Genomic DNA, 19,787 nt, shown 5'->3' with positions numbered 1-19,787 from the left:
CAGAAAAAATATTGGAGAGTAAAAGTTATGTATGTTCCAAATGATTTTGGTTTCTAAAATTGATGTATTTATATTTCATACCGTACACTTTAATGAAAGGTTGCCCTAAAAATTCTGGGTTTTCAGTCCTAATCTTGAGACCTGCCTAGAAGGATTTTTCAGATGTAAATGTGGTTTTTGCCTGCCTTTTCATCCAAAAGTCTTTATCCCTCATGTCACAAAATTTGTCCCACATTCACTTTTTTTATTTTTCCAGTTTATTGAAAATAGTTTCCAGTTGAACCAGCACCATTTGCTGAAAAGGCTATATTTTTACCACTTGATGGTTGGCTCCTTTGTCAAAGATCAAGTGACCATAGGTGTGTGGGTTCATTTCTGGGTCTTCAATTCTATTTCACTGGTCTATCTGCCTGTCTCTGTACCAATACCATACAGTTTTTGTCACTATTCTCTGTGATACTGCTTGAGTTCAGGGATAGTGATTCCCCCAAAATCCTTTTACTGTTGAGGATAGTTTTAGTTTTCCTGGGATTTTTGTTATTCCAGATGAATCTGCAAATTGTTCTGTCTAATTCTATGAAGAATTGGATGGGAATTTTGGTGGGGATTGCATTGAATCTATAGATCACTTTTGGTAAAATGGCCGTTTTTACTATATTAATCCTGCAAATCCATGAGCAAGGGAGATCGTTCATCTTCTGAGATCTTTAATTTCTTTCTTGAGAGACTTGAATTTCTTATCATACAGATCTTTCACTTGCTTGGTTAAAGTCACATCAAGGTAAGCATGTAGAAGATTGCAGATCAATCCATGCTTATCACCCTGTAAAAAGCTTAAGTCCAAGTGGATTGAGGACCTCCACATCAAACCAGATCCATTCAAACTAATAGAAGGAAAAGCGGGGAAGAATCTTGAACACATGGGCACTGGATAAAATTTCCTGAACAAAAGACCAATGGCTTATACACTGAGATGAAGAATCAACAAATGGGACCTCATAAAGCTCCAAACCTTGTGTAAGGCAAAGAACACTGTCGTTAGGACAAAACAACAACCAACAGATTGGGAAAAGATCTTTATCAATCCTACAACTGATAGAGGGCTCATATCCAAAATATGCAAAGAACTCAAGAAGTTAGACTGCAGGGAGACAAATAACTCTATTAAAAATGGGGTTCAGAGCTAAACAAAGAATTCACAGCTGAGGAATATCGAATGGCTGAGAAGCACCTAAAGAAATGTTCAACATCTTTAGTCATAAGGGAAATGCAAATCAAAACAATCCTGAGATTCCACCTCACACCAGACAGAATGGCTAAGATCAAAAACGCAGGTGACAGCAGATGCGGGCAAGGATGTGGAGAAAGAGGAATACTCCTCCATTGTTGGTGGGATTGCAGACTGGTACAACCATTCTGGAAATCAGTCTAGAGGTTCCTCAGAAAATTGGACATTGCACTACCTGAGGACCCAGCTATACCTCTCTTGGGCATATACCCAAAAGATGCCCCAACATACAACAAAGACACATGCTCCATTATGTTCATAGCAGCCTTATTTATAATAGCCAGAAGCTGGAAAGAACCCAGATGCCCTTCAAGAGAGGAATGGATACAGAAAATGTGGTACATTTACACAATGGAATACTATTCAGCTATCAAAAATAATGACTTTATGAAATTCATAGGCAAATGGTTGGAATTGGGAAATATCATCCTGAGTGAGGTAACCCAATCACAGAAAAACACACATGGTATGTACTCATTGATAAGTGATATCAGCCCAAATGCTCAAATTACACAAGATGCACAGAACACATGAAACTCAAGAAGGATGGTGAAAATGCAGATGCTTCACTCCTTCTTTAAAAGGGGAACAAGAATACCCTTGGGAAGAAATAGGGAGGCAAAGTTTAGAACAGAGGGTGAAGGAACGCCCATTCATAGCCCGCCCCCCATGTGGCCCATACATATACAGCCACCAAACTAGATAAGATGGATGAAGCAAAGAAGTGCAGGTTGATAGGAACCAGATGTAGATCTCTCCTGAGAGACACAGCCAGAATATGGCAAATACATAGGCGAATGCCAGCAACAAACCACTGAACTGAGAACAGGACCCCCATTGAAGGAATCAGAGAAAGGACTGAAAGAGCTGAAGGGGCGTGAGACCCCATATGAACAACAATGCCACTCAACCAGAGCTTCCAAGGACTAAGCCACTACCCAAAGACTATACATGGACTGACCCTGGGCTCCAACCTCATAGGTAGCAATGAATAGCCTAGTAGGGGCGCCAGTGGAAAGGGAAGCCCTTGACCCTGCCAAGGCTGAACCCCCAGTGAATGGGATTGTTGTGGGGAGGGCGGTAATGGGGGGAGGATGGGGAGGAGAACACCCCCATAGAAGGGGAGGGAAAAGGGTTAGGGGGATGTTGACCTGGAAACCAGGAAAAGGAATAACATTTGAAACATAAATAAGTAATACCCAATTTAATAAAGATGGTGGAAAAAAAAGTAAATAGTTTCTGGACCCCATCCCTACACCTCAGTCTTCAGAAGAGAATATTCTCCTATCCATTGTCATTCTCCCTAAAGACTTTGAGTTAGAAGCACCCAACTGAGCTAGATTCAGCTATCTAATACAGCAGCTAAGATAATAAATATCTGTCATTACAAGCTACCACATTTTGGAACAATTTGCTATGCAACAATAAATTATCAATAATAGCACATTTATTCTAAATAAAGAATAAGGGAATAGCAGAAAAAAGAAAATAGCTCCTTCTCTCATATAATATATTGTGGCTATTATTTCCCCCCTCTAGCCCTCTGAGTTCATCTTAACCTCTCCTCCCCTTTGGAGCCACTTGCTTTCTTTTTATTAGAAAGGAACATGATTCTAGGAGATAATAATTAAATATGATAAAATATAAGGTGAAAGAAAAACTACCATATTGAAGTTTGGGCAACCAAAGGAAGGAAAAGTGTTCTAAGGAAAGGCACAAGAGTCAGAGACCCACAAGTTTTCACAATTAGTATTTCCATAAGAAAACTAAGCTAATCCCTGTAACGTATAAAGAAAGCAACGGAGATATATCCATGTATGCCCTGTGCTTGCTGCTTCAGTCTCCTCGTGAACTCATATGTGTCTTGCTTAGTTGATTTTAAAAGTCTTATTCTTCTGGTGTTCTCCATCTCCTCTGACCCTCACAGTCTTTTCACCTCCTCTTCCATGGAATTTTCCAAGCTCTGAGGAAAGGGATTTGATAGAAACCTCATGATTAGACTTTCTGCATAATGTCTGTCTGTGGGTCTCTCCATTTCTTCCCATCTTCTGCAGGGACAAAAGCCACTTTAATGATGAATGAATAAGGCACAAATATATATGAATACAATATAATAGGAGTCATTTTATTGATAATATTTTTAGACTAGTAGTATTTGGTTTTACCCTAGGTCTCTGGGCAATCTAGTCTCTGGTTATTGGCTACCCAAGCAACATCAAATAAGGGTTTCATCATGCGGAGTAGCCTTAAGTCAAATCAGACATTGGTTGACTACTTCCACAAGTTCTGTGCCACCATTGCTCTAGCATATTTTGCAAGCAGGACAGATTGTAAGTCAGGTTTGGTGGCTGGTTTGGTGTCTACATTTCTCTTTTGGTAGCCTGCAGAGTACTTTCCCACACTGAAGTGACTAGAGCATAGAGATGAGAATTCCATGTAGGCACTAGCTCAACTTCACCATATTAATGAGTTGTGTGGGTGTTGTCCTTGGCAACAGGGCCCCACTGTCGGTTTGTGGAGAGCAATCCTTTGTTTTAGCCATAGCCTGTGTTGTTTGGGGATTTCCATGGGATCCCCTTTAGCAAACAACTCAATCAAGTCCTGCCACTGAAAACATTACCTGGAGACAAGAGATGGCCAGTTGAGACTTTATATCCCTCTTTACTAGGAGTCCTCATTAGTATCACTTTCATACATTCCATAAAGTTTCCACTGTACTAGATTTCTACACCATCACCCAAATGCCCCCAATTCCTGCCTTCTCATCACACACTTTCTCCCTCACCTCATCTTCCCTTCTACCTGTTCCCCACTCTCCTGTTCCCACCCACCCCCAGTCTACAAGTAAAATCTGTTCTATTTTCTCCACCCAGGGAGATCCATGTGTGCCCCCAAGAACCTTCCTCTTTAGCTAACTTCTCTGGATTTACAAATTATAGCTTATCTATCATTTACTTAACAGCTAATGTCCACATATAAGTAAATACATACCACATTTATCTTTCTGGGTCTAGTTTACCTCACTCAGGATGATTTCTTTTATAGTTCCTATTTGCCTGCACATTTCATGTTTTTTAACATCTGAGAAATACTCCATTGTGTAAATGTACCATAATTTCTTTATGCTGATTATAAGATATTTTTCATAGACCAAATATATTCCAGAAAAAGACACAAAATCTCTGCACTCCTTATATGCAAATAGCTTCTTAAATAGATTTATTTTATTGAGATTTTAGGTTCACCACAAAACAGAAAATACAAATTCCCATATATCCTCTGTTCCTATACACTCAGTCTTCTCAATGCCCAACTCCCATACCCAAGTATTCAAATAGTTAAACCAGTGAGACATCACAATCACCCAATAACCAATTGTGATTCACTGTAGATATTGTACATTTTTTGACATTCAACAAATGTGTAACGACACATATTCACTATTATATAAGCATATAGTAGGTTCACTCTCCTGTAATTGTTTTATACTCTACTTATCCATGCTTCTTCCCCCTAATGCTTGGCAACTTCTTCTCCAGTTACAGTCTCCATTGTTTTGTCTTTTCAAGAATGTTGTATACTTGGGAACATAGAGCAGCATTAGTTGATATTTCTCTGTATCTTTTCATCCGTTGCTGATTTATCTCCTTTTTATAGGACTAAATAGCTTTCCATTTTCTAGAGCTAGGACATCTTGGATGCTTCCAATTCTGCAGAACTATAAATAATACAGTTAAAGGAATCTGTGTAGTTTTCATTTATGGAAATAAGCTCTTGCTGAATTTGAGAAAAGAACAAAGGTTGTAATCACTCAATAATATTGAAAAAGTATGTTCAGTTTTGTAAGAAATTGCAAGACTGTCTTTTAAAGTGGCTGATAATGTTGCATGTCTACCAGAAATTAGGAGTTTCTCCACATTCTCACCAGTATTTGGCCCTTCTAATAGATATGCATTGACCATCCTATTGATACAATTTTGTATTTATATTTACAATTTTATACTGAACACTTAGCTAATGATTTTCTTCTTACTAAACAGTGAGTTTGATGATAGCAAAGAATATCTCTTTGATTTTTCATCTGTTTTAATCCTTTATGTCTAGCAAAGTACTTTGAGCATAATAGACCTTGAATGAATACTCAAAGAAATTAGTCAAAATTCTATCACTCCATCTTGATTATGGGCTTTTATTTTTATAAGACTTTTTGTAATAATATGACAGGATTTGACCTATTTAGACCATAACATGGAATGCTAATGCCAAAACTGTCAGAACTCAGAAGCATCTACATCAATCAGAGGCAGTTGTCATCTAGTACTTTTCTTTTTCATGTCATATGATAAAGCCTGACTTCTTACTCAAGCATTTCTTCAAAGCTCCATGAATGTCTCTGTTTCTCAGGCTATATATAATGGGGTTGAACATAGGTGTCAGGATAGTATAGAGCAGAGAGAATCCTTTGTGTAAATATTGGGAAGAGTTGGATGAGGGCACAAGATATGTGGCAATCAGTGTTCCATAAAATACTGTGACAACAGTGAGATGTGAAGAACAGGTGGAGAAAGCCTTTCTCCTGCCTGTGCCAGATGGGATTCTTAGGATGGCAGTGAGGATGCAAGAGTAAGAAACTGTGATGAGGAAAAATGGGACCAGTGTGACTGCAGAAGAGGTGGCAAAAGCAATGGTCTCAGTCAGTGAAGTATCCATGCAGGAGAGATGGATCAAAGGAGCAAAGTCACAAAAGAAGTGATCAATTTCATTAGGGCCACAGAAGTTTTGTCTACACAGCAGGACCATAGTGATGGCTGTGAGGAAGAAGCAGCAGAACCAAGATCCAGTAGCCAACCTAAAGCAGAGAGAACCAGTCATCAAGATGGGGTATCGGAGAGGCTGGCAGATAGCAAGGTACCGGTCATAGGACATCACAGCAAGCAAGAGGCACTCTGTTGCAGCAAGGGATCCAAAAAAGTAGAATTGTGCCAAGCAACCAACCACTGAGATAGTCTTCAGATCAGCTATAATAATCAGCAACATCTTGGGGACAATGTTGGAGGTGTAGCAGACCTCCAGAAAGGACAGGTTCACTAGGAAGAAGTACATGGGAGTGTGGAGAGCATGGTTGCACAGAACTAGGAGAACAATAAGGATGTTTCCAGAAATGGTTAGGATATAGAAGATGCAAAACATTATAAAGAGGGAAATATTTAGCTGTAGGATAGAAGAGAATCCTCGAAGAACAAACTCCACTATCACTGTTTGATTTTCCCAGGATAAGGTCATCATACTTTGGCTTCTGTGAAGGACACAATCATAAAAAATACATAATATAGCTGTATCTAGTTTATGCATGAACATGAACAGAATGAATTTTTTATTCTTCACTCTATCCTCTGTTCTGTGGGCAAAGAAGAGAATAGGTCTTCTTTAACTCGCATGAATGAAAATAACTTAAAATAAGAACGTGTAGCTTTATTCTTTCATTTTCCCCTACTTGGTATCATCACTTCATCAGGAGCAGAAACATATGAGCTAGAAGAATATAAAGATGGAGGGAGAACTGCATATTTCATACTCTTCCTGTGTGTATTCTGATAATATAGACAGGAGGAAGATCTAAAAGAAAATGCAATAGAGAAAACTAGGAGGAAATGGCAGAGAGAACAAGGAGAGCCAAGGATGCAATACAGAGTTCCTCCCACTTCCAACGGTGACTGTCTGGGAGTGTAACTACAAAAGTTTGTCTACATCATCAGACAAAGATAAAAAGAAATATAGTTCCACAGGACAGACTTCCACCCAGTTTTAAATTTAGGAGGGGAAAAGCCTATTTTGAGTATAATTCCATAAAAAGTATCATTCTCTTTAAATCTTCTACAGCATCCCCTGGACCTGCTTTTGGGTTACTTTTATATTATTTCTTTATCATCTTTTTAAAAATCAGATTAATCTATCATCTCAAAAATTTTAAGAACTATTATGAAGAAGATGCTCAGAAACTTACTTTTTCCTCTCTATCAAGTGATTGCCCCACTTACTCAAGGCTGCTTCATACCCTGGATACAGTGCAGAGAGTCCTGAAATGATCAGAAAGTTGAGTGAGTTGAGTGATAGACCTGAGTTCAAACACAATGAAGCCAAATTAAGAACACAGGCTGTAAACCTAAATAGGCTAGGTTCAAATACTTTGCTCGACCATAAATGTATTTGATTGAGATCAAGCATGAACACTTTAAGGAAAAGGCAACTCTATTTCCTCAAAACCTGTGAGGATGAGGTTTTCAAGGGCAACAAAGGTAGATGACCTGACCTCCCTACCCTAACTTGCAATCACTATCCCCCAGCTAAACTGAGGAAATTTTAAAAGGGCATTGTTGAAGAAGCCAGAATTAAAGGCTTGCTAAAGGCTTCTACATTAACTGTCCACATATACTTTTGACTCGAAAACCACAAGAGTCTAACAAATTATCCGATGGGTGTGTGCAAGACAGTGGTACAGAGCTGAGCCCAGAAAATGTGTTCATCCCTCTCCTTCCCTTCCATATATTTTCTCTCCCCCTCCTTTCTTTCCATATATATTTTCTCCCCAGTTTCTTATCTCTCCTAAAAGGATTTCTCCTGGACTACCTCCTTTCCTCTCAGTTCTGTCCAGAATAGGCAATGTTGTCATTAGGTAGATGATGGACACCTTGTGGAACACATGTGCTTCCATTAACTAGAGATGGTTAACAAGAACATCTTTTAAAGACAGTTAGAAACCAATTCAGTAAGGAATGATTTAGATTGTTATGTTCTTGCCTTTTTATGTAACAAGTGCTCACTACATAACTTTGACTGACCTGGAACTCTGCACCCTTTCCGAAGTTCCTATATGCTGGGATTATAGGTATGCACAATCATGTCTGGCTTAGATTGAAGGTTTCCTTTGAATATTGACTTTGAAAATTGAATTTGTTATAGTTCTAACATAAAACATTCCATTTCTCCAGTAAGAATTCATATACAAATTTGTGAAAAAAAGAAAGGGCTTGTTACAACTGAAATTAAAACACAAATATTTTGTGATTGCAGGGTTTGTTACTTTCATCTGCAAGATTGAAAACAAAACAAAGGAGGGTGTGAGGTTAGTTTAGGGACCATCTACATGTGAGGTTAGTTTAGGGAACCATTTCTCTGAACTAAAAGCAAGGGATACAGATCATCAATGGCCACTCAATGAATTCATTTAAAAATGGACCTGACAATTAAAATTAAGACAGTGGATGTTGGTCAACTCACGTGAGCAATTTGTCAAACAGATAAGAATTTGATTTTGCCACTAAGATAATAGTTGATTAGGACACTAGTGAATTTTATCCCAGTTCAATCTAGTAAAACATAGACCAAGACCTGGGAAAGGAAGTATATTATCAGAACAGAACAGCTTTGCCTACCAGTGCCTTGGAAAAGTCCATTTCTACTTTGCAGAACCAAGCTACATAGATTAAAACATGTCCACTTACCCTGGATTTAATGATATTAGATGTATGGAATCTTGCTTTTATCCAGAAATACACCTCCCAGTGCATTCAACAAAACTAGGGGCTATTTTCCTATGAGTCCAGGAGGCCAGTCGAATATTGACCCTGTTTCTCAATCTATTCCATTGTGTAAAGTTTAGTCCCTTTGTGAGTAAAGCTGTAACCTCCCCAATGATGTCAAACACGGAAATTTCCTAAATGACTCACATGGGAAATGTCTGTTTATTTTGCAAAGTATCTGAAACCGAGGTACCTTCACCACACAGGAAATCTCTTCATTCTTTGCTATATGTTAAGCTTGTACTTAGAGAAAGACTACAAGACCTTGGTAAAGAGCTCTGTTTGAAAATGTGTGCTTACATTATGCTTCATCAGAATGGGTTAAGTTGCCACTGAAAGAAATATTTGATTTATTTGTATCCTTCAAATGAAAGATGGCCTTGGATCTCCTTACTGTGGTAGGTTTGTCAAAGAACTGAAGTGTCTAAACTAGTAAGCATGTATTATAAAAACTACTAGTTGAAACTGTAGAGAACTTAGGGTCTTCTCAGATTATACATATATGAGATGAATTTAAATGAAATCAACATACAGTGGGGAGACAATGCACCAACTAGACATGCTACCAAGTAAAACCCTAATGCCAAGAATGGCTTACATCCTATTCTGTCATTGGCCAAAATGACCCCAAAATATTACAAACTATTGACTATACTAATGGATACACTCCACAATTTGACAGTAATGTCCTATTACTAAAAATACCACTTAAATCATTAAACACTGTTGATCTGTTTTAACCATTATTTACTAGTGTCCATGGTACTGGTAGATTCTCTACATGCTACCAGAGGAGAAAAGTAGTCATCAATCTTGCCCTGCTAGGACAAAGCCTAATACATCTGGTAACCACTCAACAACACAGAGTAACAGTAATCAGAGAAGCAAGATTTTTAAACCTAGAAACAAAACAATCTAACTCCAGATAATTAGGTACAAATACACAAATATGAATAATGAAAACAAGTTTCAACCAAGTATTAGTACTCCCATAGTAATGTCTTCCAAGAAAAGCAATTTAGATTTCAAAGTAGCAATAATAAACCTAATCTAAGAATTCAAAGAGAAGATGAATACATGCTTCATATTGAGGAATATTTCTCATATTCTGAGCAGTAATTAAAATTCTTCCAACAAAAACAAACCCAAGACTAGATGGTTTTAGCACTGAATTCTACCAGAACTTCAAAGAAGAATTAATGGCATTGCTCCTCAAATTATTCCACAAAATTGAAACAGAAAGAAATTTGTCTAATTTGTTTTATAAGCCCACAGTTACCCTGATATCCAAACCATATAAAGAATCAACAAGGAAAGAGAATGACATACCACTTTGTCTTATGAATATAGATGTAGAAATTTCTCAATAAAATACTTAAAAACATAAACCAAGAACACACCAAAAAGATCATCTACCATGATCAAGTAGGCTTTATCCAGAAATATATAGATTGGTCAACATTCATAAATCCATAAATCTAATCCAACATGTAAACAGACAAAGACAAAAAAATATATGATATTCTTATTAGTTGCAGAAAATGTCTTTGAAAATTTTAACGTCCATTTATAATAAAAGCACTGGAGAGATTAGGGATACATGATATGTGCCTCAAAATAATAAAGGCAGCTTACAGAAAGCCCATAGCCAACATCAGTATAGATGGGGAGAATCTCAAAGCAACTCCACTAAAATTAGAAACAAGCAAAGGTTGATCACTCTCTCCATAAATATTTATAGTATTTGAAATCTTAGGTAGAGCAATAAGAAAATTAGAGAAAATCAAAGGGATACAAATTGGAAAGGAAGAAGTCAAGGTATTTTATTTGCAGATAATAGGATAGCATACATAAGTAACTCTAAATACTGTATTAGAAAACTCAGCAAAGCAGCTCGATATAAAACCAACTTACAAAAGTCAGTTGTATTGATTTCTAGTTGTACTAAAGAACTGTGGTAATAAAAACAGCATGGTATTGGCACAAAAAGAGATCTATTGAACAGATAATTCAAATTGAAGACCCATACATAAATCTACACACCTATGGACATTAAGAATACAAAGTGTTAAATCAACAAGATATATACATCTGTAAACTCACAGATTCTGGGGCAGCATGGACATGACCTGAAAGGTCTATACCAGTTGAGATTCTAGTAAACTCATACTCCCATACCTAACCTACAAGCTACCTCCAATGGATGAGCACTGGAAATGAAAATTTAGTTCCCTTCAAGAGAGTCTCACTGGAGAAAAAAAGTACTCTTAAGGTTAGGCTGCATACCCTGCAATATATGGCAAACAGAAAATTAGCATGAGAGCTGTTTTGGAGCTCCCTTGTCTCATAATGTCATGTCAGGGCTTTTCCTTTGTTTTTATCTTACTGGTTTTTATTTTTATTTTTACTTTTATTTTATTTTTCTTCTCTAGCTTTACTCAACAGGTCCATTACACATATGACTTCCAGCTAACTGTGGTTATGAGATTCCTCTGTGTGGATATAAGTAGGTCTCAAATCTTGTGCCTTCACTTGGGCCCTTTACCTTGTATTTCTATATTTTGTCTAATTATGGTGTGTATTTATTGGTATATTGTATTACATTTATTATATTATATTCCCATAGAAATTTGTTTGTTTTCTAATGAGAAACAGAAAGGAGATGGATCTGGATGGGAAGAGCAATGGGGAGGAACTGGGATGAGAGAGAAGGGAAGCCATAATCAGGATATATTATTTGAGAAAAAAATCAAATTTCCTCTTTTTTGTGGAGTCCATTATTTGTTAGTCAGCTAATACTGAACATGAGACCTATCCTAGCATGATTGATATACCCAGTGTTGCTCCACTGTAGAAAACTGATTTTCCTTCTCCCATAAGGTATAAATGACAGTTCCGTTTTTAACCTTCACCTTAGTGGTTAGGTTTAGATTCATTCATTATTTTAAAACTATAACAAAATAAAATAAGATAAAACCAAAACTATCACATTGATACTAGACAAGACAAAGCAACAAAAAGAAAATAGCCCAATAAAAGGCACAAATGTCAGAGATTCACTTGTTTGAATATTCAGAAATTCCATAAAACACTAAACTGAAAGCCACAATATAAACAAATGTAGAGGATCTGGTGTAGACCTGAGCAGGATCTGTCCATGCTGCTTCAGTCTCTGAATTCATATGAGCTTTGCTCATGTTGACTTAGAGGTCCTTGTTTTTACAGAGTCCTCCATCTCCTTGTCTCTTATATTCTTCCTTCTTCCTTCTTCCTCTTCCATGGGATTCCCTGACCCCTAAGGGGAGAGATTTGATGGAGACATTCCATCTAAGACTGAGTCTTCCAAGGTCTTTCACTTTCTGTATAATATCTGGCTATGGGTCTCTATATTTTTCCATCTGTCACAGGAGGAAGTTTCTCTGGTGATACCTGAACAAGTTACTACTGACATATGAGTATAGCAAAATATAATTAGGAGTTACTTTTTCACTGCACTTTCTTCTTTCAGAGCAATATTATTTGGTATTGGATCTCTTGGTTATCTAGCCTTATCTTTTTGGTCAAACAAGCAATGTCAAGTATGGACCTTAAGTTAAATCAATTATTGGTTGATGACCCCCCACAAGCTTTGTACCACCATTGCCCTAGCATATCTCACAGGTGTTATACCCTTGTAGACAAAGGATTTGTACCTTTTATTTGGTGTAAAAGGCACTTTTATTCAGTAGGTGTAATTGTCATCTTTCAGGCTTACTGCTGAGTAAATTCATCCTTTCTAGAACTTTCTGAACTTAGGCTGGCTGATTTAATTCAGCTGTTCTAGCTCGAACTCCTCTCTAAGCTGACTGATTCAATCTGGCTTCTCTCAGTTTCTCACTGAATTGCTCTGCTTGACCTCAAGCTAAAACTTGAAATTTGTTCTAATCTTCTGCTCCTTCTTATTCTCTGGCTTCAACTGTCTCTGCTAGCCTGCACAGAACTTCATGAATACTTGAACAAACTCAACTCTACTGCACTGTACTCACTGCACTGACACCTAAAAGACTAAGCAGAATTGAACTCTCTGAACTGACTTTACTCTATTTGCACTGCTCTTAAATAACTTTTCTTCTGAGAGTTGGATATATCCTATCTCTGACTCATTCTGTCAAATCTTTCTCTGATTTATTGCATTGGCTTTCCCTCAATTAGACATCACTGTTTGGAATTAAGGTGGGTACTAAAGGATTTCAGTTAGAGGGATTAAAGTGTGTACTAAGGGTATATTTGTATTCCAGCCAGATCACAGAGAACTAGAAAGTCTTTGAATGTGATCAGAGGAGCCATGTTGCTGGATTAAATTTCTTCTATATATTCCTCCTCTATTTAAGCTAAGCCTCAAACACAATTTAACTATTATAGCAGAAACAATTATCAATCCCATAAACTTCTTTCTGAGTGTCCTTATGAAGATCTATTGACGAAATGTGCTTTCATTACTGAAGTCCTTATTATCTGTCCTTTAGCAAGCATCTATTTCAGCATTATAGTTTTCAGTCTGCCAGTCTGAGAAAGATCTGTCCTTCTCCAGCTGGTTTGTTGAGCTCTTTCCATACAGAGGGGGATCAGCCTTCTGCATTAATTTTTTCTGAGTCTTTTCATTCCTTGAGTCATACTTTTTATGTGGAAGTTTGTCTTATTCTAATTGTATCTTTATTAATTTTGATGGAACCCATAGTCTTTCATCACCTGTGAAAATATAGATAGAACTTGTCTCCCAGTGTAAGACATTCTATGACTTCCATTCTGATTTTAAAATGTTTTTAAATATCTAATTCAGCAGGGTTTTTTCCATAATCCAGTGTCTTTCAGCTAACCTTATTCCCCTTTTCTGTTTATCAAGATACAATTAGTTCTTTATAAATCCATGAATAAACTAGACATTTGAGAATTTGCATTCCATGCAAGGCTCTATGACAGCAAGCTAGTCTTCTCGACCATTTAAACACAGAAATAATCAGTCCATATTACATGTCAATATACAGTGTCAGTTAAAATAGATGTTCATTGTCTGATATCAAAGGGATATTAATCTGAGCTCCCCACTGTTGTAGTAGATCTCTTCCCCATAGGTTTGTAGCTATATGTGCCATGTTATATTTTGATCTCCCCACACATTTAATTTGTCTGACAGGTTATTTTAGTTGGGATGATGCTCCAATCCCAACCAACTGTGTAGCTAGGTTCTGAAGGGGCCAATGTGGATTCAAATATTCTTGTGAGATTATACTTACATCACCTCCTAGGTCCACTAAACCTTCAATTTAAATATTGAGATGACTGAGCTACACTGACTCCATGACTGTCTCCAAAAAAGACATTTTAAGAGACTCTGCCTCAGTTTCTGATTCTCAGAACTGGCAAGTCTGGAGAAGTCAGTTCCTGGAAAGACCACTGCCCAATGGCAGTCAATCAGAAGCTGCCTAACCCTCTGGCCTAAGGCAAAAAAAGTCAGTCAGGGTAAGTCAGCAACAATTTCTAGGCTCCCCCTGGAAAGTTCCCAGAGCACTAACCAATCCCTAAGACACCTAAAATCCAAGTCAACCATTCAAGATAACGGCTACCTAACCCTCCCTGAAGTTTCACTAATCTGTTACAAATTGGGCCTGAAAGCTCACTGCTGCATCTCCACCTTGATAAATGGTAGACCTTTGAATGCTAAATTTCTGCAGAATAAGGGCTCTATTCTTTTGCACACTATTAGAGTCTGGTATATCTCTCTTCAGTGAATCATAAAACCTTACATTTGGGGGTTCATCTGGGATTCTATGGAGACACCTGACCAAAATAGTTGAATGTTTTTCTGATCAGTAAGTTTGCATTCCTGATTCTCTCAACTTGTCCATTTCTGTTTCAGGTTTAATCCCAAGGCAAAGAGGGACAAAGCAGACATATATTTTGTCACCCAGCTAGGAGCTGCAGAGACTACTCCCAACCTACTACCAGAAACAGGAGAACTCACTAATTCTCATCTGATTTCTGAACTAGCTGTGGGTATTTGGGCTTCCTGTACACTGGATGAAAGACTGTCTGAGAGAGCCTTTTTATTTTGCTTGGTTTTCTCAGGAGCATCCTTTTGTGCCTGTCTGTGTGTATTCTGCTTGTGTTTTCATTCTCTTGTACAAGTTTTTCTTTGATACATAAGATAGGACAGGCATAGAGCACACCACTGGACTTAGTCCTGAAACATTTTAAGGATGCTTGCTGAGTCTCAAAAGACTCAGGTCTCCTTAGACTCGGATCTCATTGTTCATCCCAGAAAACCATCTTTCACAGAAACAAATGGCCTACTTATAAAGAAGGATGACTTGAGGAAGAACTTTTCATCTCATTACCATCTACAGAGCAAAGGTTGGTGTCTATGAGGCCAGGGGCTACCTGGACCAGGTATCTCATACCACCACATGGCAATACCTGGTCAAGAAGCCACACGCTTGGGTGACACCCTTTTTGTCACTAGTCCCACCACTCCCAATCTCTTTCCTCTGAAAGAGTGTCAGCCTTGGCCTCCAGAATTGATCCTTCTTTCTGCCTGGAAGAAATATCTCTGTACTCCTCATGTGCCACCTCAACTTCTCTCCAGCTGGCACAGGCAAAAGGAGGGAGAGCCCCTGACTCCCCTGACTCTCCTGAGTCCACTTGGAGTCCATCCTATAATCCAGCCTATACTGCCCAAAGGGCTGACTTTACTTTGGTCCTGCTGCTCTGGGCTACAGTACCTGTCCTAGTTAGAGTTTTATTGCTATGAACAGACACTATGACCAAGGCAATTCTTATAAGGATAACATTTAATTGGGACTGGCTTACAGGTCCAGAGGTTCAGTCCACTATCATCAAGGCAGGAACTTGGTGGCATCCAGTCAGGCATGGTACAGGAGGAGCTGAGAATTCTGCATCTTCATCTGAAGGCTGCTAGCAGAATACTGCCTTCCAGGCAGCTAGGATGAGGATTTTTTTTTAATCTTTATTGAGTATTTCTTATTTACATTTCGATTGCTATTCCCCTTCCCAGTTTCAGGGCCAAGATCCACCTAACCTCTCCCCCTCCTCTTCTATATGGGTGTTCCCCTCCCCATCCTCCCCCCATTACCATCTTCCCCCCATTACCACCCTCCTCCCCCAACAATCACATTCACTGGGGGTTCAGTCTTGGCAGGACCAAGGGCTTCCCCTTCCGCTGGTGCTCTTACCAGGCTATTCATTGCTACCTATGAGTTTAGAGCCCAGGGTCAGTCCATGTATAGTCTTTGGGTAGTGGCTTAGTCCCTGGAAGCTCTGGTTGCTTGGCATTGTTGTTCATATGGGGTCACGAGCCCCTTCAAGCTCTTCCAGACCTTTCTCTGATTCCGTCAATGGGGGTCCCTTTCTCAGTTCAGTGGTTTGTTGCTGGCATTCGCCTATGTATTTACTGTATTCTGGCTGTGTCTCTCAGCAGAGATCTACATCCGGCTCCTGTCGGCCTGCACTTCTTTGCTTCATCCATCTTGTCTAATTGGGTGGCTGTATAAGTATGGGCCACATGTGGGGCAGGCTCTGAATGGGTGTTCCTTCTGCCTCTGTTTTAAACTTTGCCTACCTATACCCTGTCAAGAGTATTCTTGTTCCCTTTTTAAAGAAGGAGTGAAGCATTCGCATTTTGGTCATCCTTCTTGAGTTTCATGTGTTCTATGCATCTAGGGCAATTCAAGAATTTGGGCTAATAGCCACTTATCAATAGGTGCATACCATGTGTGTTTTTCTGTGATTACTTTACCTCACTCAGAATGATATTTTCCAGTTCCAACCATTTGCCTACGAATTTCATAAAGTCGTTGTTTTTGATAGCTGAGTAATATTCTATTGTGTAGATGTACCACATTTTCTGTATCCATTCCTCTGTTGAAGGGCATCTGGGTTCTTTCCAGCTTCTGACTATTATAAATAAGGTTGCTATGAACATAGTAGAGCATGTGTCTTTGTTATATGTTGGGGCATCTTTTGGATATATGCCCAAGAGAGGTATAGCTGGGTCCTCAGGTAGTTCAATGTCCAATTTTCTGAGGAACCTCTGGACTGATTTATGGAATGGTTGTACCAGTCTGCATAGGAAGAGGATCTTAAAGCCCACACTCACAGTGACATACTCACCTACTCCAACATGCCCACAACTCCCTGGGCTGAGCATATACAAATCATCATATTCTACTTCATGGCACCCAAAGACTTGGTCAAACATATGAGTCTGTTGGTGCCATACCTAAACATACATAATGCAAAATATATTTGGTACAACTTCAAAAGTCCCCATAGTCTATAGCAGTTTAATAAAGTTAAAAGTCCAAAGTTCAAAGTCTCTTCTGAGATTCATTCAAATCACTTAACTGTAATCCCCAAAGCAAGTCAGAAAACCAGCTGGGCAAACTCCAAACTCTGCATCTCCATGTCTGATTCCAAGGTGTCCTCAGATCTCCAACTCCTTTTTCATCTTTGTTGACTGCAACAAACTTCTTTCTCTTGGGCTGGTTCCACTCCATTATCAGCCTTCCTCAGCAGATAGACCACAACTCTGGCATCTTGAACATCTTGGGGTCTCTAAGGCAACTTCAATGTTACAGCTTCTTGTTTCAATGACTAGGACCTACACATGATCTTCTGAGCTCCTCTCAAGGGCTGTCATCACTTCTTCAGCTCTGCCATCTATAGCACTCTAAGCTCAGGTTGATCCACTGCAATGCTACTGATGTTATGGTGATCATTCCATGGTAGTGGCATCTCTAATACACTGGGGTCTTCCACTGCCACTAGGATTCACAAACAGCCTTTCATAGGCTCTCTTCATGGTGGCAAGCCTCAAGTCCTTTGCATGACCCCCTCAGTCCTGGGCCATTAACTGCAACTGAAGCTGCACCTTCACCATGACATTCTTTTTTTTTTTTTTTAAGTGGGACCAGTAAGTTTATTGACCTTTCTTTTTTATTTTTTTTTTATTAACTTGAGTATTTCTTATTTACATTTCGAATGTTATTCGCTTTCCCAGTTTCCAGGCAAACATCTCCCTAATCCCCCCCCTCGCCTTCTTTATGGGTGTACACCTCCCGACCCTCCCCCCCATTGCCTCCCTCCCCCGAACAATCACGTTCACTGGGGGTTCAGTCTTAGCAGGACCCAGGGCTTCCCCTTCCACTGTTGATCTTACTAGGATATTCATTGCTACCTATGAGGTCAGAGTCCAGGGTCAGTCCATGTATAGTCTTTAGGTAGTGGCTTAGTCCCTGGAAGCTCTGGTTGCTTGCATTGTTGTTCATAAGGGGTCTCCAGCCCCTTCAAGCTCTTCCAGACCTTTCTCTGATTCCATCAACAGGGATCCTATTCTCAGTTCAGTGGTTTGCTGCTGGCATTCGCCTCTGTATTTGCTGTATTCTGGCTGTGTCTCTCAGGATCGATCTACATCCGGCTCCTGTCGGCCTGCACTTTTTGCTTCATCCATCTTGTCTAATTGGGTGGTTGTATATGTATGGGCCACATGTGGGGGCAGGCTCTGAATGGGTGTTCCTTTCTCTCTGTTTTAATCTTTTGCTCTCTCTTCCCTGCCAAGGGTATTTTTGTTCCCTTTTTAAAGAAGGAGTGAAGCATTCATTTTGATCATCCGTCTTGAGTTTCAAGTGTTCTGTGCATCTAGGGTAATTCAAGCATTTGGGCTAATAGCCACTTATCAATGAGTGCATACCATGTGTGTTTTTCTGTGATTCCGTTACCTCACTCAGGATGATATTTTTCAGTTCCAACCATTTGTCTACGAATTTCATAAAGTCATTGTTTTTGATAGCTGAGTAATATTCCATTGTGTAGATGTACCACATTTTCTGTATCCATTCCTCTGTTGAAGGGCATCTGGGTTCTTTCCAGCTTCTGGCTATTATAAATAAGACTGCTATGAACATAGTGGAGCATGTGTCTTTTTTATGTTGGGGCATCTTGTGGGTATATGCCCAAGAGAGGTATACTGGATCCTCAGGCAGTTCAATGTCCAATTTTCTGAGGAACCTCCAGACTGATTTCCAGAATGGTTTTACCAGTCTGCAATCCCACCAACAATGGAGGAGTGTTCCTCTTTCTCCACATCCTCACCAGCATTTGTTGTCACCTGAGTTTTTGATCTTAGCCATTCTCACTGGTGTGAGGTGAAATCTCAGGGTTGTTTTGATTTGCATTTCCCTTATGACTAAAGATGTTGAACATTTCTTTAGGTGTTTCTCAGCCATTTGGCATTCCTCAGCTGTGAATTCTTTGTTCAGTTCTGAACCCCATTTTTTAACATGGTTATTTGTCTCCCTGCGGTCTAACTTCTTGAGTTCTTTGTATATTTTGGATATAAGGCCTCTATCTGTTGTAGGATTGGTAAAGATCTTTTCCCAATCTGTTGGTTGCCATTTTGTCCTAACCACAGTGTCCTTTGCCTTACAGAAGCTTTGCAGTTTTATGAGATCCCATTTGTCGATTCTTGATTTTAGAACATAAGCCATTGGTGTTTTGTTCAGGAAATTTTCTCCAGTGCCCATGTGTTCGAGATGCTTCCCCACCTTTTCTTCTATTAGTTTGAGTGTATCTGGTTTGATGTGGAAGTCCTTGATCCACTTGGACTTAAGCTTTGTACAGGGTGATAAGCATGGATTGATCTGCATTCTTCTACATGTTGACCTCCAGTTCAACCAGCACCATTTGCTGAAAATGCTATCTTATTTTCCATTGGATGGTTTTGGCTCCTTTGTCAAAAATCAGGTGCCCATAGGTGTGTGGGTTCATTTCTGGTCTTCAATTCTGTTCCATTGGTCTATCTGTCTGTCTCTGTACCAATACTATGCAGTTTCTATCACTATTGCTCTTGTAATATTGCTTGAGTT

The 19,787-nt window shown here is 39.0% G+C and overlaps 2 protein-coding genes across 2 annotated transcripts in view; both read right to left on the bottom strand.

The window, feature by feature from the left end:
* Cd53 (CD53 molecule) overlaps positions 1 to 19,787 on the bottom strand; it is a 143,622-nt gene that overhangs the window by 71,722 nt on the left and 52,113 nt on the right. Inside the window, exon 3 of the mRNA XM_032897535.1 lies at positions 7,293 to 7,365. The gene's annotated coding sequence lies outside the window, so the exon portion shown is untranslated. The remainder of the gene's footprint in view (positions 1 to 7,292; positions 7,366 to 19,787) is intronic.
* LOC116896396 (olfactory receptor 11A1-like) lies at positions 5,624 to 6,574 on the bottom strand. The gene has a single exon (XM_032897533.1). It carries the CDS (start codon positions 6,572 to 6,574, stop codon positions 5,624 to 5,626), a length of 951 nt encoding a protein of 316 aa, XP_032753424.1.

The sequence above is a fragment of the Rattus rattus genome, chromosome 3 (assembly GCF_011064425.1).
Source record: "Rattus rattus isolate New Zealand chromosome 3, Rrattus_CSIRO_v1, whole genome shotgun sequence".
NCBI classification, from domain to species: Eukaryota; Metazoa; Chordata; class Mammalia; order Rodentia; family Muridae; genus Rattus; species Rattus rattus.
Note: the sequence above shows the minus strand (reverse complement) of the source record. Positions and strands in the feature narration are given on the sequence as shown.

What these genes read in the sequence shown, in the direction of transcription:
- LOC116896396 (XM_032897533.1), bottom strand. Translation starts at nt 6,574, where the DNA reads ATGATGACCTTATCCTGGGAAAATCAAACAGTGATAGTGGAGTTTGTT.